We start from the raw sequence: 25,413 nt of genomic DNA, 5'->3' as shown, positions 1-25,413 counted from the left end.
GCCTGGCGCATTCCCGGGGCCACTTCCTGCGGCGCGGGGCGCTGGAGCAGGGAGCGATCCCGGCGGGAGGGAGGCAGGCAGGGAGGGCGCCACGGGCTGGCGGCGGCGGCGGGGGGCGGCTGGCCGGGGCCGCCCTGCCCCTCCTCGCCTGCCGGACAGGTACGGGGGCGGGGCCGTTCCTCCCTTCCTCAGGGACGGGGGGCGAGCGGGAAGGAGGCGGGGTCGCTTCCTGGGAAGCGTCACCTGGTGTCGGGGCGCCATGGGCGCGACGGTGAGGGGTGTCGGGGGTTGGGGCAGGAACCGGAGGGGCAGGAGTCTGGCTGTGGCCGGCGGGAGGGATGCGGCCGGTCCGAGGCGGCGGCTTCCGCGGGCAGCGGGACGGTTCCTTTCCCGGGGGAAAGGGCTGGGAATGGCGGCCTGTGGCGGCTGGAGAGCCTCGGTGGCAGCCCTGCCCGGGACAGCTGGCAGGTGCTCGGGCAGGGCTGCACCTGGCGTGGGACAGCCCCCGGCAGCTCGGCGGGCGGGAGGAGGAAGCGTCAGGGATCGTGATGGACCTTGTCTCCCTTCTCTCTTCTGCCTCCGGGGCAGGAGGCGGGTGCCGTGGAGCAAAGTAGCCCTTCGGGTTCCCACACAGATGTGCCTTTTCGTCCCTGTTACCCGGGAGCATCCCTGTTGCTGTGCCAGCTGCTGTCCTGCCACCGGGCGCTTCTGGCGGTGTTTCCAGAGGAAATGGATCATGGCCAGGGCCAACGTGGAACTTGCCTTGCGTGGCCCAGAAAGGGCGTTTTTCTGAGTGTGCTGAGATGCTAGATTCTGCCAACATTATGTTTTCAATTTATCTTTTTCAAGGTGGAAAAAAAAAAAAAAAAAAGCCCCAGCCCCTCCGTAGTGTTTTTTCCATGTTTGGTAAAAGTTAACTTTTGGAGGCACCTTTCTTGAGAAACCTTTCTTGTCTAGTCACTTGTTCATTTGTTTCTTTTTTTGTTGCAATATTACTCTGCAGGGGACTTTTTTTTAGAGGGGAAGAAACAAAGTCTTTGATTTTAAGAATGTGTTGTTTACATATTTTACACACAGGAGGAAGAAAACAAAAGAGGGAATTTGGTATTTTACACACATCAGGACAGCTCTTACGCCACTTGACTCTTCATACAACAGCTTTTTGCTGCCTGTTTGCTCAAGAGGTGAATTAGTTGCTTGAGGGATTTTGGTGAGAGGAGGATGATAACATTTTTCATATTTAGAACAGTAACAGTTTGAGAAGTCACAGTGAACTTCAGAAGAGTTCTATCACTGTTGATAATGAAATTACTTGGTGGAGGGTGTTTCAAATGGATACATACATTTACAGTTTCTTCAGCTGTTAAATAATGTTCCTTGAAATGTTTTTTGCAGGATGTAGAGAAAAACAATTACTATGTATCATTGTTTTATGGATGGCCGTGGGCGTGACTAGAGTGATCAGTATTGTTTCTTACTACTTTGATGATACACTCAGTCATCTGCAAGAAATTAAGTGAACAGATTGTAAAATCTGATGGCATTCCTGAGGAAATATGTTGAATATAAATAGTTGAAAATTGAAAAGATTGTGTTAATTGTGTGGTTTAGTGCCACTAGGCAGCTAAGCAGTACACAGCCACTTGCTTACTTTCCTCACTAACCCCAGAGGGATGGGGGAAGAGGAAAGGAAGGGTAAAAAAGAAAATTTATGGTTTGAGAAAAAAATTGTTTGAGAAATGGAGGAAAAATGGACAAAGAGACACAAACCAAAACAGGTAAAGGCAATCCCTTCTCCCATAGATAGATCAACACCCATTCAGTTCCTGAGCAAAAGCTGGCCACTCTCCCTGAACCCCCTCCTCTTGCTTTTCATTGCCAGGCATGAGGATTTATAGCCTGGAATATCTCTGGTTAGTTCAGGTCATCTGTCTGGTTGTACCCCCTCTCCTGCTTGCCAAAACATTGCTGTGTTATCAGCATCATTTTGGTCACAGTTCTGAAACACAGCATCATGCAAGCAGCTCTGAGGAAAATTGACTCCATCTCAGCCAGACACAACACATAAATACACTTGTTATTTCTTCTTCCCTCTGTTTCTACTTCTTCTGATGATAACTCAGGTAACACAAATAATATTTAGATTAGTAGTCAAAGTGAAAAATGTAGGTATAAAAATAATGCATTACACAATTCACTCAATTTTTGGATTCATGAAGCACCCATGACAGTACATGGCTGTGTCTTCTCCTGGGCATATGTCATACTCAGTTTTAATTTAGGTGAAAAATGAGGCTCATATTACTTGTACAGCTCTTATTCCTGCTGAGAAAGTGTGACTGTCAAAAGGAAGTGTACACTGGACAGGAAAGATCTGAACAGGCATCAGCAAAAATACAAGTTGAGGTGAGATGCCAACAGTGGATAGGTTTTTAACTATATTAATTTCCTTCATGGAAAATTGCTCTTTGGGCTTGAACTTGGAAGTCCTAACTTTGCCTGCAATTGTTTGGGGAGAGTAGTATTTCATGTCCTGGGTTTAGTGATCAAATAGGATTGCCCAGTACCTTCTACAGGCACCTTTACTACTCTGCTTTCCATAGTGTTGGGATGCCATAAACACGAGATTAAAGGGCACTGGCTCAGTCATCATGCCCATTCTCAACAGCTCTATATAATTGCTTTCTTAAGCTTCACCTTAACAGTTCAGTTGTTCCTTCTTCCATTTTTAGGCTGTTCTATAATGCAGATAGTCTAGAGATGGAAAGGTAGTTTTAGGTAAGTTTGTTCATGATCACTGTATGCCCACTTGCTCTCATTCTACTGTCCTTAAAATTAGAATTATTTTTTTTTTCCTTCGTGGTAATCGCTTGATAATTTTATTGAAAGAAAGTCTGTTTTCTTTTCATCAGGCTTTTGCTAGGCTAGACAAGTAACACTATCATCTAATTTCAGTTCCTAAGACAGGCAATCTGTTCTTCCATCCTGATAACCTTTTTTTCTAGTTGTTCTTTCAGTGTCTTTGAGGGTGATCAGAACTCCGTGATATTATACATGAAGGCTCATTCATACCTTATTGCCTGACGTTGATACTTTTCTGTTTTTATTAAAAATAACCTACTTAAACTTTTTTCCTTTTTTTTTTTTTTATGGCCACCTCATTTTAGGATAAGCTAACAATCCACAAGGGTAAACTTTCTACCTCTCACTTTTGATCTTCGACTGAAGAGCTATGAATTTAAGCACAAATAATTATTATGGTTCCTAAACCCCTGTTATACTCCCCAACCTGTTCTTTCAGAACTCCAGTAGGAGTCTTGTTCCAACCTGATAGTAGATTGTCTGAAAAAAAGGAAAACATAAGCACATTGCAAGTTTTATGTTAGTCCTTAACTTTTCAGCTAAGATTGTAATTTCTTGTATAATATATTGTATAATAAATTGGCAACATCCCTGCAGACTACGTTTATTGCATGATCTAGTGTTAATATGCTAGAACATTTTCTGTTTAAAAACAATGGAAAAAGCATTGTTTATACATGTGTGATGAGAATTATTCTTGAGCTGGGGAAAACAGTCCACTTAATAGTTGAGACAAACAGAGCTTAATTACTGACTGCTCACTGTGCTGGATGCTGACCAACACTTAAAAGTCTTGGAACAATTAACTGACCGTTGTGTTCATCTTAAGGGTCAAAAGGAAAAAAGCCTCAAACATCATACTGTCTGGAGAACAGAATTATTTGCATCTCAGTTTACTAAGCTGCTAAATTCCTTGTCTGGGATTCTGTGATCCACTTTTGTTTTCTGTTACACACGACAAGAGCTGTATGTGGTAAATATTAAAGGGATTGCCATACCACAGACCTCATCAAATAAACAGTGGTATTTCTGAGACTGACTTTTCAGTCTGATTGTTTTCATCTCCACATTCTTTTCTGCAGAAGTTGCGAGAAATAGTGAATAAATGTGAGAATGCGGGGCAAGATAACTTCTTCGACTTCAACACTTTTAATCATTCTTAGGCTCAAATCTGTAGTTTTTAGCAAGGTTTCCAATGTGGTGGTCTAGTCTGGTATGTTTTGCTGTGAAAATGAAGCATAGTAGGCAGAACCATAGTGCTTCAAATGAGTTCTTCCATTGTGAGTTGGTCATAGGGATCACTTCTCTCCCAAGCAGTCACTCCTGTGAGTGACACTGGCATAAAAGGACTACTTAAAGCTGCTGTGAAACTGAAACTGGTTTTCTGTTGCTGATATTTTGGGGTTGGTTCGTTGGTTTGGTTGCTTCTTAGAGTGCAAGAATACGACTTCCCCACATGAAGCAAAAGTTCTTTTGTAAAGTGTTAACTTTGGTGTTAACAGAGTGACTGGCGTTAACTTTGGACATCATATTTATTAATAGAAACAATCCAGCAAAATTCTGAAATCTTTATATTTACTCTGAAAATGTCACATTCATTTACTGTTGTTGATGGGCTGTATTTTATGTCTTATCTGACTTTAGCATTTCTTTCAGCTTTCAGACAGAAGACACACAGAAAGAGAAAAGCAGAAAGAGAATAACAGTAGCATCGAATGCAGCGAGCCAGGAACCATGGATCTGAAATTCGCTTCATCAAGAAAATACATTTCCATCAGTGTACCTTCCAAATCTCAAACTATGTCTCCTCATATCAAATCAGTGGATGATGTCGTAGTTCTTGGCATGAATCTCAGCAGATTTAACAAACCTACTCAATTTTTCATCTGTGTTTCTGGAGTTTTTATGTTTTATCTAATCTATGGATATTTACAGGTAAATGCTGTGTACTCATGTCTTAGGCAAATTCCTCCTACTCCTTTTTTTTTCAATACCATAATAATATAGTATGTATTTTAATATGTATAGATGTTTAAACTAGATATTATTGCCAAGTCAAGCTTTCAGTATTCAAGAGCATCAAGTAATTGTATAATGTGAGTTTCCTTATAGTTCATGTGCCTGCAAGTTTTAGATCACTTGGACTTTCTTAACTTGGTCTTTTACTCCCTTGTGCAAGATAAACTTAAGTCTTCATTGGTCTTGAAACCTTTAGAGCTCTCAAAGTTCCATGAGTGCTGTAGAGTCATAGTTCTCTTATTTTTCTCTCTCTAGTCTCAGAACAGAGCTGAAATGTACTGTGGTAGTTTCTTTAGCGGAAGCATAATGTTTATGTAATTTTAGTTAAACATTTAACTTTCTGTTAACCTTTTCTCTTTTATCTTGAACAGCTACATTTCGGTTCCCTTTTTTTAGTTATGTTTGAGTTTATCGAGCATTCTCAGTAAAACAGTGATTTTAAAGGTTGATAATTAAAAATCACCCTGTTTCCAATGCAGTTTTCAAAAGCAGCTAAATATAAATCTTTAAATATATAATATATAATATATAAAAATATAATATATATAAAACATATATCAGTAAATATAATAAAGTTTTATATTTTTAATATAAAGTTAATTTGAAAGAGTTAGACAACATTATCAGTAATTGAAAGCAGAATCTCAAAAAGGAAAATATTAGGTAGCCTTTTGTTTCTCTAGCTGACACATCTGCAAAAATCTTTATGCATTGCATGTATTTTTCCATAACAAATTATTCTGGTTTAAAATATTCCTGCAACCTGCAAATTTATACACTCACAAGTGCTATTTAATGTAGACACTCAGAATATTAGGTATGCACTCCTAGGAGTTGAAAATTACATCAGTATTTTTGTTAGAGAAAGTTTGTATTTAACTTATTACAAGATATTTATAAATAAAATAAAAAAGATAAAAACAAGTAAAATCTTCTACTGATGAAAATGCACTGAGAAAAAGTGAGAGAAAAGGAGACAGGAAGCCCTCTGTAATTTGATATAAATATGAATGGATCAGATGTATTCCCCCAATGAATTGATCCATTAATTTCAGTGTATTTACACCAGCAGTAAATTTTCTTCTTGCATTTTGGAAACCTAAATTATCTTTTTCACTACTTGCAAGTTATGTGTGGCAGGTGCAAAGACTAGATTTGCATGTATGTGAAGGAAAAAGCTCTGTTGATTTTTTTATCAATTCAATATTTTGATGTATGTACATGACCTTGATGGGTTTTTGTTTTTATAGGAATTGATATTTTCAGTGGAAGGTTTTAAACCTTTTGGTTGGTACCTCACTTTAGTGCAATTTGGATTTTATTCCATTTTTGGACTAATAGAATTGCAGTTGATTCAGGACAAAAGGAGAAGGTATGTGTTTTTCCAGGCATTCTACCCACTGTCCATCAAGTTAGAATCATTTTACATTCATAGTAAATTTAACTTCTGTTGTTTGAATATGAGTACTGTGAGGCATCGGTAGCAGTTCCATAAAAGTGAATTTGCTGGACAATGTTAGAAAATGTTTTATAAGCACCCACTTAGATTTCAGACCTGCAGGTATTTTTGTTGACTCTCCTGACACTCTGTCCCACTTACAGAGCATATTGAATCCTTAAGGTATCTGATAGAGACTGACTCATGTATGTGTTGCTTGGGATCATCACGTGTAGAATAGAGCCAATGCATTTGAAGCCATCTGTCATTGAATATGTTCTCCTCAAATATTCGCACCTCCTCACCAAAAGGTTCCTCCAGCATGCTGTGCATCTTGGAGAGTATCAGAGCTCTGCTGTCTGTTCACTGTGTGGCTGGGTAGGTTTGCATCAAAGGATGTGCTGAGGTTTTGTGTTTTTCATTTAAGATAGCACTCATAACACCCTGCCACAAAACTCTCTTGTGTTTGCACTGCAGTCGACCAGGGACATTTTTGTTGGTTTGACTCCTATGGGTAAGGGATAGGCTGTTCTGCCTCAGTGTGGCCATTCTGTGGCTTCCTACCCACTACAGCCTCTGAAAACTGTATATTGAGGCCCTCTGGAGGGTTGAACAGAGGCTGCTCGACCTGATGTACATAAATTTTAAGATTGCCTTATATCCTAGTTGAGCATAAGTAGTTTTCCTTACCCATAGTCAACCTTGGATTATTTTGCAAAAACGGATTTTAGCTTATAGAATTCCATTGTATCCAAATAACATAATCTTGATAAGCTATTCCTTTTATTTTAAACACTGACAGCTTATATTTCAGGTTATCTGACTTTCTCAGATGCATCAGATAATATTGCATAGTTCCCTTTTGGGTGTTCTGTTACTATTATTTAGGTTTTTATTACCAAATAATTGATAATGCTTACAGAGCATGACCCTTTAAGTAAGTTGTGTTGGAAATATAGATTTTAAATATATTTTACATTTTATTTTTTATCACCTAGCCATCTTCTTGTAGACATGCAGAAGTCTGTTAAATTTTAAATTTTTCTTGCATGCCTCACAGTATGTCTGCATCACGTAATGAGTTACGGATAAAACAGGATTCCAGCAATACAGCTCCTTATATTGCTTAATGTGTCTCTGAGTATGCATTAAAAAACGCTGAACATATGTACATCAGTAACTGTAAAAAATCACAAAGTGAGCACAGCGATTGCTAAAAATTACTGTTGGATCATCTGCTGTCAGGTGATAATTTCATAAAATTGTGAACAAAACATCTGAAAATGTTCAACAAACCCCTCTGTTCACAGTAACTGAATCACTGCTCTCTTAGTTTTGCTGAGTTTCATAAAGCAATGGAACTTTTTTCAACTTTCTTCATTTTAAAAGTGTCAAGGTTCATGTGAAAACGTCACCAGAAAAATTGGCACAGTGACCTGACAGGACTGAGATTTAGGATATCTTGGTATACAAATCTTCTGTGTTCCCCTTGACAAATAACCTGAAGCCCTTGTCTTGATTCATGTGTAAACAATATACCTTCTCTAAAGAAGGTTAAAGAATTACCGCTTGAATATTCCATGAGCCATGAAGTTTTTATTGTCTTGTATTTGATTGCTGTTTATTTGCAGTAATTGTAAGAAATGAAATATGAAATCAGACATTTATGTACATCTCAAAATTTCTGTTATGAATTGAAATTCAGTGAGAAAGATGTTGAAGCTGTATTACAAATGTATTTCTTTATCTAAATTTTCCAAGCTAAATCTCCTCCAGATGAGTCTGCAACACCAAGATTCCTGTGTTTATATTTTATAGAATTCCTGGCAAAACCTACATGATTATAGCGTTTTTGACAGTGGGAACTATGGGTTTGTCAAATACCTCTTTAGGATATCTGAATTACCCTACTCAAGTCATCTTCAAGTGCTGTAAACTCATTCCAGTAATGATAGGCGGGGTTTTTATACAAGGTAAGTGTTAGTCTTGCTTTTAGATTAATTTTTTTATTGTTTCTTTGGAGGCAATTATATATGGAAACCTGTACTTCATTAAATTCCACCGGTACTGTTTTTTCTATGGAGAGAAAAAAATGAGAATTTCTGAAGCATCTTCTCAGAAAATATAATTGGATGAACAGAAAATGTGGGAGAAAACTGTTCTACGGGTCGCTTACAAAACTTCACTTTTACGCAAGCTTTCTTAATTTTTAAGAAATGTTACTTTGTTTTATAAGCCAAATCACATCATATATGAAACACCTTCAATACTGAAATGGAAAACTTGAAATGGAAAAAAATCTAGCCATGACTTGTGAAGAAATCCCTTACTCTTCTTGTTTGCAGATCTTAATCCCTAAATTCCTGATAAAAATTCCTAAATTTTGATTGAATGTTTGGCTAGTCCTAAAGTCATAGTTCATATTCCAAGAAGAGAAAAAGGGATCTGGAGAAAAACAGATAAAGGTTATAGTTAAGTGAAAAAATATACCTCGGTATTTCTGGATTTAGAGGACAAATATAAAAGTTTGTTTGTTCAGTGCACAAAGATTCAATGAGTAAAGCTCCACATGGGCGAGTATTATGGAGCAAAATCTAGAATGCTGTATTTCTGTTTCTGTAATTAATTCTGGCCTTCTGGTTGCAAAAGAAAGCTAAATTTTCAGAGAAGGTTAGAACTTTACATATGCATATGCAGATACAGTATTTACCTTTTATTAGGAGGAATTTTGTATCATTTTAATGCAAAATGACTGGTGTTCTCTTAAAGCTTTTGGAAACTTTATATTGTGTTGTAGTAGTATCAGAAACTGTGATTTTATTTTTTTAATATTATTATAAAAAAAAAGAAATTAGTTCAAAAAAACTCCCTTGGAAGCTCATACTGAAAGTACAGCTTCTGCAAAAGGAATATATTATTTCAACAAGATACACTAACTCCTGCCTTTTATTTCCTTACTCTGTTTTTCTGTTCCCCTCCACATCTCATCTTTCCCAAACTAAAAGACATTAGGGTTCTAGAAGTACCAGTCATCTGTTAGTGTCTGGATTTGGCTTCTTTCTGATCAGTAAAGACAGCTGAAATGTCTTGCATGAGGGGAAAGTATGAAGAAAACATCTAAGCTGTCCTGAAGTTGCTAATAAGAATGCTTTTGGGGAGGGCATGCGTTATGTCGTTAGGAGTCAAACCAAAACTGACCAAAAGCATCCGATGCTACCTGTTAGGATCCTCCTCCATGTTAGGAACTGCTGTTGCAGCAGAAACTAATTCCATTCATGAAAGACCAGAGCATTAAGTCCTCTGTTCAAGTAAAAGAGTTGGAACAGTGTTTCCTTTGCCTTTTAGTCTGTTAAACAGGATAAACATGAAATTCTGAGAGTGCTAACAGTCCTTTCTTGCTGTTTATATTGCTTTTGTAGGAAAACGTTATAACATTGTAGATGTGTCTGCTGCCCTATGTATGAGTCTTGGATTAATATGGTTTACTTTAGCTGACAGCACAGTTGCACCAAACTTCAACTTGACAGGTAAAGATGTATTATATTTTAGAGTTTAGGAAAGTGCTTGTTTTTTTCCTGCAATAAACATTCCATAGAAGTTCTGTGAGTTCTTGGTGGAGTGCCTTCGGATATTGTACAGAAATTGCAAGTTTCATTGTAACTTTGCACTAGCAGAACTCCTATCTGTGGCAGAAGAGACCTTTATTCCAAGCGTTAAGTTTTTAGGTTCCTAAAATTTCTAGAAATCCCACACTTTTGTTTGAAATGTCTCATGAATGTTCTCAAGAAATAATTACCCCAGTAAATAATATTAAAATGATTATGATAAAATTCAGTTGGACTATTTTAAAACTTCAAATGATTAATTGTCTTTTCTAGTTAAACTTTTAAGTCTTCTTCCATTTCAGAACCATTTACTTTATGTTAATTGAAGATCTCACTCAGTTTTGCTCTAGTTTTTAGGTGGAGTGCCCACATTCCGAGTTTTTTACACTGTCTAAAAGAAGCAAAGTGAAGATTTTAACCTGCTTGGGTTTAAAAGCTTAGTTGAATTTCTTTCTAAAATGGCAATTCCTGAGTTCATCATTCCAGTGATTTATTTAGAACTGTTTCCATGTGGGTTTCTGTCAGAACTGATTTAGGACCAGGTTTTCCAGTTATCTTTACTCATGCTTTACATGCTGGATAACACTGCTGATCTCGTTCGTGGTTTTGCTGCTGCTGCTGCTGCTGCTGCTGCTCAGCAGGTGCAGCACTACCACAGTGAATGGAACAGCTCCCCTTACTCTCCAGCCTGTGTAAGGACATAAGACTAACATTTGTCTTGTCCCCACATTTTTCCTCCCTGTGCACGCCTGTGCTTCAGATTCCAGGTAACCTTTTCATCTTGGTCCAGTACTGAACCCATACATTTGTCCAGTGGTGTGCCGGGCCCTTAAACACTGCTGGAACAAGCATGATGGAAAACACAGATTAGACATGCTCTGTCACTTTACAGAAGTGATCTGCAGGTGTTATTATATCTTTGGATCAGGCCTGAATCCATGCAGATGAGATATCTATATCTTTAGCATAACCAATATTATTCATGCTATCGTGGGTTTTCCATTGAGTCACACCTTTTTCAAGGCCTGATGACTTTGAGTGATGAAGAGACCTAAAAAGTCTAGCATGGAAAGGAAATGGTTCCCAAAACAAAAATGATGGGTTTAGAAGTTCTCATATCTTAAGAAGTTTGCCAAGGAAATGCTTCATGTGTCTTAAAGATGTTAAATCTTCCATTTCTGAAAATCCTAGGAACTAGGATTTTTTTTTTTCCTCTATCAGGAGCTTATACTTCTTCTGAATGCCTCTTTTGAGACCTCTGATTGTAAGAACATCACATTAAGAAAATGTAACACTGCCTGTTTGTAGTCTTCCACTTCTGATCCTTGCCTGACATGATCTTTTAAGGAACCAAAGCTAGAGCAGACAGTAAATGTGATTTTGATGATTATTATCTTTTGTAATGGATAGTTAGAAAAGTGGTATTTCAACCTGTGTGGATCATTAAATACAACAGTCATGAAAGAATCAGAGTTTGGAGGTTGGGAAATGAATTGTGATTGACATGGATAAAGGGTTATTTTTGTTATTGGAAAGCTGATTACATTATTGACTGTGTAGTGACTTTGTTTTGAGCAAAAAACAAATGGTAACCTAAAACCATGGGGTTTGTACCCAAAGAGTGTGTTTTTTAAACTAATATTTCAGTAATTAGAGATTTCCACTATGAATCCTCCTGTATTTGTTTTACCATTACATCTAAAGTTTCTATTTGCCTTTGTCAGGAAGAAAAATAATAGGGGATTAACTACTGAAAAAGAATATGTTCTCTGGTTATTTATCTTCATTGAAAATACCTAACTAAATGCAATGGACACTCTTTCACTCTTGTTACTACAAAAACTACAGCTGACTTCTTTATAGCAGTGTCCAGATGTTCCCATGAAGCTTAGAGACACACAGTGCTCAGGAGTTAACTAGTGGAGGGAGTGGAGGTGGGCACTGTTTTGTACTGGTATAATGAAATATTTTTGCTGACATTTAGAATAAGTTATAGAGGGGGGGGTATCATTATTTTTCTATTCCTGAGATTTTTTTTTTTCAGGATGAGTACAGAGTGGTTTTTGTCGCTACTCTGATGATAAATATTCTGAACAGGTTTTTGTTTGTTTTCTTGTATTAGGTGTGGTCCTAATATCCCTTGCCCTCTGCGCAGATGCAGTTATAGGAAATGTACAGGAAAAAGCTATGAAGTTGCACAATGGTTCTAATTCAGAAATGGTAAATACCAGATTTGCAATTTTAAAAGAATATGATCTATCATAGACAAGGCCTACAATGACAAAATATGAAACTTGATATGCTTTTCTCTTGCTTATGAAAGAAAAAGCTCTTGGTGTACTATTCTTGGGGTTCTCTACTTGTTTCTTTGGGGACTTTAGGTGTTTTTTTGTTTCGTTTTTCAACCTTTCAAGAGTGCTGCTTTCTGTGTGCAACTTCAAATGTATCTTGCAGCTACAGAAACACTCATTTCTGGCAACAATTCCTTTGTCTACCCTGCAGGCCTGAAATCAACGGAGTGTTTTCTCTATGATCATGTGCTTAATCTCTGAAAAATATATACTGTACTTCTGGTATAGTTGAGCATGTGTTATATGGAACATGTCACTTTTCTCACTTACCAGACTTCCAATTCTAGAGTGTGCTAGCCTTTTCTGAATCTTTTGAAATCTGTAAAACTCTGACTTTTAGAATGGGTGAGTATGTGTGTTCCTGACTCAGTGAAATACATAATTTTGCAAAAGTCTTGCTCAGCATTTTTTATATACTTACTTGGAATATGGATTATCTTTTCATATGATCTGAGGTTATTTTTCTTTTTTGACAAAACTTACGTTTGAATTTGTCATATTTTCCTGTGAAGTCCAGTAAATCTTTTATTATAATAGGCACGATTTGAATATGCCACAAGTAAAAAGTTACTGGAATTTATTTTCCATATTTGGCACATTATTTGACATTTAACTAGAAGATCTAGTTTCTCATTATGAACATAGCTTCATAAATGGAGAAAAAGTTAGATAAAAGAAATCTTTGTTTAGGGCTGAAAGTGATTTGGGATGGCTCAAGACATTTGAGCTACAAGTGTCTGAAAAATGGAAGAATATATACCTAGAAGTGTCACTGTATTCTTGTTTTTTTCTTTGTACTTTTTCTTAGTATTCACTGTTGACTGCTGCTGAAGGCAGAGATTTTAGCTACATGGACCTTTACTGCCCAGTGCAGCTTCCTGTAGCTGTCAAACCAAAATCCCAACTAAAGTACAATCTGCCCCCTTTTCTTGCCCACTTTGCATCTTCCCCAGCAGTTGTCTGACAGTTATTGCTGCCTTACCTATGAAACTCCTGATACCTCCAGGACTTTACTTTTACTCTGCATTAGTCTAACAAATGTTGGTCCTGGTATTTTATACTACTTGTAGAGGATGAGTGTAATGATTAAGGATGTAAAGGTTTTGTTTGTTTGAGGCTTAGAGATTACACTACAGGATTTTGTTTAGAGAATTCAGTGCAGAAGTACAAGCAGAATTTTAGAAGTCATACTCTGTACTTGAGACTAGGGGTAAAAACTGCATCTGAATCAGAGATCATGTTTAATGGACAGTGATCTGGAAATAAAATTGAATGGTAAAGAAACCTGTCATTCACAGGATCTCTGTTTCATTGTCAAATTTGGAAATTGCCCTGGATTTAAGCAGTTATGAAAAGAGAAAAGATATCTTGTGGCTGAAATTGTAACTGCTGTTCTCAAAGATTATACCTGATTTTTGTCTTGTGTGTTTTATGTCACCCTGTCTAACGAGGAGATAGCAATGTGGGGCTCATTCCTGGTTGTGGAAAGGGAGGTCTTACAGCAGTTTGGGAGAAAAGTTGAATGCAGAGGCAAGTGAAGAACTAGGGACTGACTTCTGTGTGTATAAACAGTGTCAAATAAAAGCAGGTCTGCTCTTTAAACATATATTCATCCTCCTTTATTGTAAAGCAGTGATAAGTGTTCTGTTGTCTCGTGACATTGCTAACAACTGTTAATAGATTTATTTTCCAAATAATTGAGAATATTGTAACAAGAAAACAATTGATGAAACCTATGTCAAAAGAAGTAGGCCTGTTCTTGACAATGAGTCTTGAAAGCACAATCACCATATTCTAGGTAATACTGTGTAGAACAGTTCTGTTTGCTGTCTTCTGTTTTCATAACAAAAGGCTACTAAATGTTGCACAAACAGCTTCAATGCCTCCCGCTGCATGAGAGAATGTGTGGATGAGCAGTTCCAGCGTCTAATTCTGTTGACTCAGTGTGGGAAAGGATAGGGTGAAGATTCTTTTGTTGGTCTGTGAAACTATGAATTAAATAAGGATGCAGACAAAATAAAGAGCCTACCTGTTTGCTGAGGATTCCAAGTGCTGAACTGGGCCAGAGCTGGTCACATTTGAAAATCCTATGCCCTATAACCATGAGACGTGTGGTATGTATGTGAACAGAAGTGACACAGCTGAAACTAATGTGACACTTCTGGCAGCTCATGGTGATTCTGTGCTACCCTTTGCACTTTTAAGGGAATACGGATCTTTACTGTGCCGGATAAGTAGTGGAAAATGAAATAAGTTTAACGTGTTATTCAGACTATTAAACTAAATAGTTGTGTGAAGTTTTATTTAGGCTGTGAAATCCTGAACTTGAAGGATTTACCACAGTTGACACTGACCTCAGGATATTATTAACTGACTAGCTTTCCAAACTTCTTTTATGTTGTTGTGGGTAGGAAGAATGTTATTATTATTGACTTTTCACTGTACATCAACTATTATAGAAATCCTAGTAAAAATATCTTCAAAGGCTGCAAATTCAGCTCTGAGAAGCTGAGCATATTAGCAGGGCCAAGCATTTGAAAGCATTTAATTTTATCCTTTTGTATAGTATCACCTGGTAATTATTTTCTCTTACACTGTTCTAGGTTTTGTATTCCTATTCAATAGGTTTTGTGTATATTTTATTTGGATTAACATGCACTAGTGGATTAAGCCCTGCAGTAACATTTTGCTCAAAGGTAGGTGTAAAGATTTCTTTTTCTCTAAGAAAACCTTCTTCTGTATGGTTTGGAAAATCCCACCACTTCTCTCCCTAACGTCTTATTTTCATCATGTAAACTGGTTAACTTGTATAATTCATATGTTAAGGAAGTTTTTCCAGTCTTTGATGTATAAGATAGGGTAATGTTTTAAAAAGCAACAAAATCACAGGGTCAGACTTATGAGCTTTTAATTTCATTATTATTATTCCATTATTTAACAAAAATTAAATAAGGATTTTTGCATGAATGCATTGTTAAACAGCTTATTATTGCTCAAGCAGTTGATTAAAGTCTGTAGTTTTATGTCATTTGGCAATACCTCAGGGTTTGTTTTATATTTTCCTAACCGGCTTTTTTTATTGTTGCAGCATCTAGTTCAGACTTACGGTTATGCATTCCTTTTCTCCCTGACTGGGTATTTTGGCATATCCTTTGTTCTAGCTTTGATTAAAATCTTTGGTGCCCTTCTCGCTGTAACAGGTATGAACAAATGATATCTTTTCTGCTTTTGTATAAAAACAGAGTAATCCTATTCTATTATTTAGGACAGAGCTTTTGAGAATTGTTCTTTCTCTGGCTTTTTGTCTGTTCTTTGTGCTGGCTGATTTCTGTAGCATGGATCTTCACTAGCAGAATGTGTTTGAGAGCTCCCTGGTTCTTTTTGTGCCACAGTCTCAACCTTGAAGAGCCTTGTGGTAAACTTGTGCATATAGCCTGTGCTTTGTTTTAGTGCAGAAATAAACAACACTGTTCTAAACCAAAAAACTGAAATAGAATCACAGAATGGCTTACACTGGAAGGAACTTCAAAGGACATCTAGGTCCAAAACTTCTGCCATGGGCAAGGGTACCTTCCACTAGACCAGTTTGCTCAAAAGGCCCATCCAACCTGGCCCTTAACACTTTCAGGGATGAGGCAGACACAGTTTCTGTGGGCAACCTGTGTCTCACCATTCTGACAGTAAAGAATTTTTCCTAATATCTGATCCAAACCTATTCTCCTTCGGTTTAAAACCATTCCCCCTTGTCCTATCACTACATGCCCTTGTAAAAAGTCCTTCTCCAGCTCTCCTTCAAGCCTCCCTTAGGTATTGGAAGGCTGCTATAAGGTCTTCCCAGAGCCTTCTCTTCTCCAGACTGAACAACCCCAACTCTCTCAACCTGCCTTCATGGGAAAATGTAGCAGAGTGTAAGGAAAAGACATGTATCATTTGAAACCTGGAAGGAAAAGTAAGGATATCCCAGAAAGGCACAGTAGGCAGTGACATTGTTTCTAAGTGCATGAAGCTACAAACATTAGTCACTTATGGGGGTAAGGTGTAGCAAGATGCCATGTAGCTACTTTCTTTTCTTCCTCCTACCCCTAAGAGAAACCCCTGGTTTCTGTCAGGTGATGCTCTAATTCGCTCACAGTAGTGGAGTTGAAAACATTGTTTTCTGACCTGAGGATTGCATGCTCTGATTTCCTATCAGTTATTTCCTCTGCAGCATGCCTGTCTCACATTTGTTTTTAACAATGTTCAGTAGGTCTCCTGACTGGAAATTGACCTAGATGAGAGGGTTGGTTCATGTATTAAAATAGCTTTTAAAAAAAAAAAGAAAAAAAAGATCTCACGGTACTAAAAAATGTTAAAGATGCTGTGGAATAGCAAACCTTTCCCAGGTTTTCCTATGCCTGACCTTGACAATTCTAACACTTGAGCCCTTTCTGTCTTGCCTGTAGCAATGTGAAAATGTTTATTGTGCCACAATGAACGCTACATTCATTACTGTCCCTCCCACCTCCCCCATCCACTCTCCCCCTTCTTGGGGGGAGTGGGGTGAAAGAGTTTAATGAAAATTGTATTTCTATTAGCAGAATGAGAAATTATCAGACTTAATTGGGAAAAAGAAGAAAAGGCACTTAAATTAGAAGGAAATGGTTACATAAATATTTTAATTAATAACTGATTTGAAAGAACAGAAATAATTGTAATTAGAAAAACTGAAGTAATTTAACCATTTTTTAAATTATTCATCTGTAAACTGTTTTCTAATTAAAACTCAATTTTCTTTTTCATTCTCCTTTAATATTTTATGTAATAGGAAATCATTTTATTTGATGTGCATAAATTTCTTAAAATGTAAAGAAAATTACTAAAAATTACTAAAATTACCAAAAAAGTTGAGATTGGAGCAGATGAAGCAGTAGTGAAGTCTGTTTTTTCACCTACAAAACATACTATTAAGTAAATATTTGTTTGTGGGGGAGAGTTGGGAAGAATGAAACTTGCTTTACCAGCCATAGCAGCATGAAATATACCTCAGTAGTCATTGGTACCTTTTGCCACTATGTTGCAGTATGACTAACTTGGATGTTATACAAGTCTTACTTATACAGGTAAGACTTTCCAGTATGTTATAGTGAAAAGTATCTCATGGTAAGCACAATATTTTCTGTTAGTAAAAATCATACACTTTAGGTGCAGGCCTACTGGGATCTTTCTCACATGAGAATCCTGTGCTATCATATAGAATAACACCTTCTCAGGCCCTTTAGCTCCACAGCTAAACTTGTGTGCCTGGCTGCATTGCTACTTTGTTTTAAAACATTTTCTATAAATTTTTTGATAAACTGTATATGCTACCCAGTGCTCAATTTGGTGTATCCTTTTTCGTAGCAGATAGCATGGAAATTGTTCAAATAATTGTTGGAACTGGCATTAATTTGAGAGTAACTGAAGAGTTTACTGCCATTTTGGAAACAGGATTATGTTCTTCACTCTTCTTACTACTTTGGGTTTTTTTTCTAGTGATCAGGTTACATGTAGAAGAGGATCTTTTAATGGTTTTGAGGAAAATGCAGTCCTTGAAGTCACACATCCTTTTCTTTTTAGGTTTCTAACTAAAATTGTATTTCCCTGCACTGTTAGGTAAATTTATAGTAATTTCAAAGGAACGATGAGATGATAATCTCATTCCACTTAAAAACAGGGCCCAAAACACTGCTGAACTTTGATAACGTGAGGCAGAAATGGCAAGAGAATTGTTGTATCTAAGCTTTAACAGATTAGTTTATACCATCAGATAGTTGCAAGGGTTGTTTGTTGCTTTGAGAGACTGTGAATTGATTAGCATGAAGTTATTCAAGAGCAAATCTCGTTTTGGAAGTTTTTTTGCTGCAGACTGTGTGGCTGGGGTGATACTGCTGTCACACTGTCCTTGTTTTCAAACAGTGTAGGGTTCTAGCACTGCGTTTGCAGTGTATGCACCAAGGGTGATCGTTGTTTTAACCAGACAATTATGTAACAAGGTTACCTGCTAATACTGAAGCGTATATTGTGTTCTGTTGCTGCAACTGAATTCTTAAATATTTGTTTTCCTTTGCAGTAACAACAGGAAGAAAAGCAATGACAATTGTGCTTTCTTTTTTGTTCTTTGCAAAGCCATTTACATTACAGTAAGTATTTATAGTTTTAAATGTTTCATAAGAAATTGTGTCTTGATCACAGAAATATATCAACAGTAATTAATCAGGGCTTAATGCTTGTCATTTCATATCTTCTATGAATGTTGGCAATTTGCTGTAAATATTGATGGGCTTGTTGATACTAATTATACTAGAGAAAATAGTTTCCATTTTTCTAAAAGTAAATTTTCTAAAAAGCTATTCCATGTGTTGGCATTTTTTGTTGTTGTTTGTTTTTTTAAAAAAAACTTTACATATTTCTAATGCTTATGATACTTAATTGTTTGAGTACTTTCTCTGCGGAGGAAGATTTGGCTAAAGAAAGGGATTTTCTCCATTACGGTATTGTTTCTGCTTTTATGAGCTCAGATTTGAGTTCTTAGCTAGCCTTTTTAAATAACTGCAAGTTTCTATTATCTTGAGATATTAAGTGACAAGACTTTTTAGCTTGCGTTTATTCCCTGTTTTTAATTTCAAGGAAGAGCTTACATTGAAAAATGCAGCTAACTTGCTACTTTGATCCTAATTGCTTCTGGTTTGAAACAAAGTAATATTATATTTTATTTCTATATATATATATTTATTTGAGATTTAAGAACGAAGTTTACACCCAAACACCCAAGTGAAGTTTACTCCAACTAAAAATCATGAGGCTTAAAATAATGGAGAGCTGAAACAAAAATGTACCTACATTGGGAAGCAGGTTTAGAAGGCACTGAGTGAAAACACATTTTTGGCCAGTAATGGATACTATAGCTCTCATAACCATAGGATGGAAAAACATACTAAAATCCTCAGGATTATTTTATTCATGTGAGAAATAACAGATACTGTTTAGTTACTGTTTAACTATAAATGCACCTTAATAAGCTCTCCAGCCAGGACAGGAAAAAAGAAGGGTGGAAGGATAGTAATAATAAAGATTCAAGGATATTCACAGCCCACTGATTTGTAGGGTTTTTTTTCTTCAACTCTCCTCTCCCTAATGTAGGGGATTTATTTAATCCACATATATTGATATGTAATTGCTACAGATAAGTGCTAATGGTAACTTTTTTCCGTCCTCTCCCTCTCCTTTAGGTACGTGTGGTCAGGCTTACTTGTTGTCCTTGGTATATTTCTTAATGTTTACAGTAAGAATATGGATAAAATCAAACTGCCTTCACTGCATGGTCTTTGGAAAAAAACTGTGGAAGAGAGAAAAACAAGGACGTTGTCACAAACTGTATAGACAGCGGTTTATGCCTTGTCTAGACTTTGACTTCCTATTTTATTGGAACAGTCTTCAACTGATTCACTTTCCAAAGGGAACATTATTAAAACCAAAGGAGCTGAAGGCATATTGTCTCCTTACAGATTGCTGTAAATGCACACTTTTGTGAGCCCTTTCTTCAGAGCACTTGAATTCATCGTAAAAGGTGTTGTAGGCCATGGTCAGATGGCTTTATCAGGCAATGAAGGACAGCAGCTCCTGGCAAACTGCTGAGAAGCTGCACTCAAGTGGGACACTGTAGAAGACTAGTCTGGGCATTTTAATAATATTGGCCATGTGGCTGATCTGAGATTAGTGGTTCTTTGTTAATTGTCTAGGTGGAGTAATTTAAATGTAATTTAAATGGAGCCATTTTAATGGAACCTAATCACCAACTGGTCGACCAAATTGCGATTTTAAAGGTGGAAGGTTTAGAACATGGTATGTTGTCACTCTTTTACATTTTAAATAAAAATGTTGGTGTTTTTTTTTTTTTAATTTATTGTTTAGATCATCACAGAACTTGGTATTTATTGTAATAATTGAAATTTTTATGGAAATCTTAGTGTCAGTCCGTTTGACTATTGCTTGCAAGTAACAAAACTGAGACAGAGTTTGTTTAGTCAACACCCACACTTTGGTAAGGGGGGAAAGGACTTTTAGGCCTGAATAGGATGAGAACAAAGAATGAAAAAAAATGTGATTGAAACAGTGGTGTAAGAAACTGTTATTTGCTTATTCTGTGGTGAAATACAAAAATTTTAGTGGCCTATGGCCCTCTGTATCGTAGTGGTGTAAAGAGACATGGAAGTTCTCTTTAAATTAGTATAATCAAATTGAAATACTTCAATTTCAATATTGGAGTAAAAAGTATCAGCATCTGCTAATGTGTTTGGAATATGTATTGTGTTTATGTGGTCTTCTGATGAAGTTAAGAGGATTAGGGTACAGATTACAGTTTTCTTTCTTTAATGACAGGAGGAGACAGTGTACTACCAGTCTGTCTTCTTCATAATGAATTTAGGAAGAATAAGTCCATTTATCTCTCTTACTTTCATATTCAACTTGCTTTAGAATCATTTGCCATCTTTCATTTTATATATTTAACAAAGCACTTTAAAAATACTAATCACCTTACAAATCATTGTTCTTATGTGGTCATGGGTTTTTTTGTTGCAGTGTCCCTTAAATGCATCTTGGTGTATGTTCTTTCAACTTAGACAGAAGGAAATTGGATAATAGAAACATAAAGTCAGAAAGAACATACAAAGAATTGAAATATCTCACAGGATTGCCTTCTATCAAACTACTAGTTGATGACAGTATTCAAAATGAGCAAAATGTTTTTCAGACACTTAGGAAGAATTTCTCTTCCAAGGAGCTTGTAATCAAAGCACAGACACAAAATGTGCCTTAAATTTTGCTTATTAAGTTGGTAGCTAGCATGTGCCATATTGAGTATGTTATGGAGTCGAACATGGAATAACATCTTAGCCATCTTAGCACGTGGAATGAACAAGTGAAGCGCTGTGCTAACATCACTGCACTGTCTCCAGCACTCAAGCTACTCCAGTGTGTCGGCAAAGCCCTTCGATGCGTGCAAACCCACTGTTGCCAAGTTGGGAGAATTTATTGCACGTGACAATATTGTTTCTTGAAATCCCAGCTGCTGCATGATTGATTGTGTCCTGGATAAGGTAGAGAGGTGCGAATTTGATGAACAGATACACCTTGAAAGAGAAGGATGGCCTGCTGTGACCTTCCATTTTCATGTTACAGCCAAAGTTTTATGGTAAGGTACGATAAAGTTTTACAATTTCAGATTTGGTGTAAGAGTGCATTTGACCAGGTCAAGTGGATTGATACACTTCTTTCTGCGTAATATTTATGAACTCTTACATTCCCTTGTATTCTTTTCACGACATGAAGTTGCTCTTTCCAGTGAGGGTAAGGTAATTTTACAGTCTCAGTTCTGCCATCTGTAAACTCTGTCGCTAAACTTTATTGAACTTCAGGAAAACAAACTATGTGAAAGCTACCATACATGCAGAAAGTCATAGAAAATATAATTCATTTGGCATCTGTTTTATTTAAATAGGTGAGAAGTCACAAAGTTTCTGACCAGAAATCAAATGCCATATGTAAGTTTCCAAGCAGTTTATATAATCCAGTTTTGTCTCCATTTTCTCTCCCTGGAGAACACAGCTTTCACAATAATTCACCTTTTAACTTATTCTCCATTGTATACGAGATTGAGTTAATGAAGCTCACGTTAGGGGAAGTTTTGATTTATTTTTTTATTAATTTTCTTAACTGTAGAAATGTATGTTTTGTTTTACAGGTGTACTTTAAAAATTATTTTTATACACAAATGAATATTGTAAGTTTACTGTTAATAGTCAATTTAAGAGTCAGCTCTTTATTTTCATAGGTGTGAGTCTAGTACTTGCAAATCAACAATATGTGTGATAAAGAAAATGCAGACACAAGTGAGAATAGTTCATAATTTGCCACCTGTCATGGTCTGTGCAGTTTCATGCTTTTATTAAGAAAACCTTCATTTCAGTGAAATGCTGTTTGTGGGGTTTTTTTAACAGGCTTCATAGTGCATGCAAGGAAGAGAACCTTACAAAACTACAAGTGTTCTTATTACAAAATTTTGGTTTAGACTCTTCTGTACTGTATATGTATGTTGGTTTTGTGTCTGTGAAATATGAATAAGGGCTTGTCCACAAAATAACTGTTAAGTCTTTATTTTTTGTGTAAGAGCAGTTATATTGAGGTGTTGTTTAACCCTTCCTGGTAACAATAACTATTCCATTTTATACTCATTGGCTCTTGGACTCTTTACAGTAAGCATGATGAAACCACAGAAAAATACATTCATTTCTCTTACCAGAAGATTTATTAAGTAAATATAATGTGAAATAGTTGCTGCTTATTCTTATGCTACACAACTTTCTCCTCTCTACAAAAAAATGTACAATGTAAAAATTAGTTATAATGGCATTGAAATTCACAGTAAAATTTAAGTCTGACCAGGGTCTCCATTGATGTCAGCAATCTACCTCTGTGACACCCTCTACTTCTGCCTCTTTTCTTAAATTAGCATGCATTTGCAGTTGCTTTCACATTACATTTTTGCATTTATTTAGCACACTTCAGTAACAAGGTAATTGACTGTGCAGTAGATTTCTTCATTATTTCTTCATTCAGTATGTCAGTATCACTAGAACTGCTAATTATTCAGGTACCTGAATACATGTGTGAGAGGACTAATGCCCTGAGCCTGCACCCCTGCTCCCCAAAACTACACCATTTTCTGATACTGCATTAAACTGGTTTTTGTAATCTTGTGTTAACACTCCTGTGCTTTGAACTTACCAGACATTTTAAGTTAAACTTAGGCATACATCATTCCTACTTGTCTTCCTTACTTCCTTGCTTGTCTTTCTTACTTTAACTCCCTTTTTAGCATGCTGTGTTTATGCACTGTGCATTGTTTCAGGTTTATATCCCTGCATTTAAGGGCTTGCATCATATTATTGCAGGTTGGTCACATTCCATACTTTCTATTTCATATCAGTCATAACCATCTGGATGATTCTTTTAAATCCTCTTTTCTCCATGAAAAAAATCTTTCCTTTCATACATTCCGTTATTTTTGGAAAGGTCTTGATGAGTACACGTATGAGTTAACTCCTTGACCTCATTCCATCTTCCAAGAAAATCTCTCTTCTCCCTTGCTTGCCTTTGAGTACTAAGGGAAGAGGAAATAAATTATTGCAAGTGCTCTTTTTTTCTTTAATAAGTGCCTTCCATACTAACCTGGTGTGTCTTTAATTGTTTCTTTTTTTTTTTCTGCCTCCCATGCTCCCAGGCAGAAACAAGCCCTTGTCTCATGTTTGACCGCTGCTTGTTCAGTCATGGAAACTTTTTGAGTTGTTTACTGTTCTGAAAAGAGGTATAAAATTGCATGTATACTCTGGAGGGCAGGAAATAATAAGTAAACTTCACAAGTTAAGGAAGTAATTAAATGGATTAATACTTTTTTCTGGAGGGATTTTATATATGGTTTAGGTAATAGCTCGGAATTTGTTAGTGGAAGGGGTTTTTTTTTTCTTTTACATTTTACCTACTTAAAAATCTTTATATTAATTTTAATATTTAATATAAAACTCCTGACTGTTCAGGCAGTTTATAGAGATTAATTTCAGTCTTGCCTATAAGGCAGAGAAGTCCTGTCTCCATTTCACTGATGTAGAAATGGTAACTTGCCCAAAGTTGGCTTAGTAAGTCTGCAGTGAGCTAAGGTTTACACCCTCAGTTCTTCTATGCCCCAAGTCCAACAGAGCTCTTCTGTACCTTAAACAAAGCAATACCAATGTAAGCTCAGTTTTCTTTCACTCCAGTTACAGAGATGTTAAATTGTTTCTGTTCCTTGTCCTATACTAGCATAATTTAAAGGGAAATTAAGACAGCCATAAAATAGATTCCCTGCATTTTGTTTGATGCTTCTTTGCATTGTTATGTTCTTGTTGATTTGTTCTATTTTCTGTGAACACTACTGTGGAAGCAAATCAGAGAGATTAGCAGTTGTAGGAGAAGGGTAATATCCTTCACTTTAAGTTGACTGGTGCATCTTGCTGCTGGTCAAAAGCTGCTGCCGTTGGAGCACTGTGAGGAACTGTCATCACATGAGGAATTGAGCATAATGGTGTCATGCCAGGTGTGTATCTTTTCACCATTCACTTGTAGAAAAGCAAAGACTAATGAAATAAAGAACATTCATGGACAAATACCCAGAATATAATGCTAACTTAACACATTTCTACATCTGGATTCTGCTGGTTTGCTGGGGTTTTGAGGTTTGATAGCAATGTATTGCTTCTCTACACTTTTGGTTATTTAGATGTTTTCTTTCCTAGATTTCTCGATTTTGTGCTTCCTTGTGTTTTTTTTCCCTTACTTGTATTTTAAGTGTAAAGTTTTACCTTGTAATTTGCATTACACCAGTAGTGTTGTGTCCACTTCTGGGCTCCCCACCACAAGAAATGGATGGGGCTACAGGAAAGGGACATGAAGATGATGAACTGGAGCATCTCTCCTGTGAGGAAACGCTGAGAGAGCTGGGTCTGTTCATCCTGGGGAAGAAGCAGCTCAGAGGAGTCTCATCAATGTGTATAAACACTGAAGGGAGTGTGCAAAGAAGATGGAACCAGGGTCTTTTCAGTGATGCCTAGTGACAGGATGAAGGCAATGTATACAAACAGAAAGACAAGAGCTTTCCTCTGAACATCAGGAACCACTGTCTTACTCTTAGGATGACTGAGCACTGACAAGAGGTTGGCCAGAGAGGTTGTGGACTCTCCACCATTGGATATATTCAAAAACTCTGGGCATGGTCCTGGGCAACTGGCTGTAGGTGGCTTTGCTTGAGCAGGGGAGGTTGTACCATATGGCCTCCAGAGGTGCCTTCCAACCTCAGTCATTCTATGATCACAAATCTTAATATCAATGTGTATCTTCCACTTTTTCTCCTGTTTACAAAGTGTTAATAAATGTACCTAAATCATAAACCAAGCATCTCTGGTGTTGTTTAAAAATTGGGAGCAAAAAAACTCACCAGGCTAATTTAGTAGAGATAAGAAAGAGAACAGGTCTTTAACAAAGGCCCTCTGGCTCAAGGAGTAAGAAAGGGTGCATGCCCCTGTCTCCA

The 25,413-nt window shown here is 36.9% G+C and overlaps 1 protein-coding gene across 4 annotated transcripts; it reads left to right on the top strand.

Annotated features, from left to right (window-relative positions):
• Positions 1-38: 38 nt before the first annotated feature.
• On the top strand, positions 39-24,792 carry SLC35B3 (solute carrier family 35 member B3). Of its 4 annotated transcripts, none has more exons than XR_003573021.1 (11): positions 259-271; positions 4,519-4,797; positions 6,132-6,253; positions 8,138-8,292; positions 9,739-9,846; positions 12,047-12,144; positions 14,879-14,971; positions 15,364-15,475; positions 18,364-18,433; positions 19,523-19,804; positions 24,714-24,792. XR_003573021.1 is itself a non-coding variant. In XM_027899720.1 (10 exons), exons 2-10 carry the CDS (start codon positions 4,597-4,599, stop codon positions 19,671-19,673), a joined length of 1,110 nt encoding a protein of 369 aa, XP_027755521.1. In that variant the 5' UTR covers positions 39-159; positions 4,519-4,596; the 3' UTR covers positions 19,674-20,581. The 4 variants fall into 4 exon arrangements, 2 of the variants coding, with proteins under 2 accessions (XP_027755521.1, XP_027755520.1); XR_003573020.1 differs by having other exon boundaries at positions 21,361-24,792; XM_027899720.1 differs by lacking the exons at positions 259-271; positions 24,714-24,792 and adding an exon at positions 39-159 and having other exon boundaries at positions 19,523-20,581.
• The last annotated feature ends 621 nt before the right edge of the window (positions 24,793-25,413 follow it).

This window comes from Empidonax traillii, unplaced genomic scaffold, assembly GCF_003031625.1.
Source record: "Empidonax traillii isolate 1590-97213 ecotype Southwest subspecies unplaced genomic scaffold, ASM303162v1 scaffold686:size905440, whole genome shotgun sequence".
NCBI lineage: Eukaryota > Metazoa > Chordata > Aves > Passeriformes > Tyrannidae > Empidonax > Empidonax traillii.
This window is presented reverse-complemented; position numbering and strand designations above follow the sequence as displayed.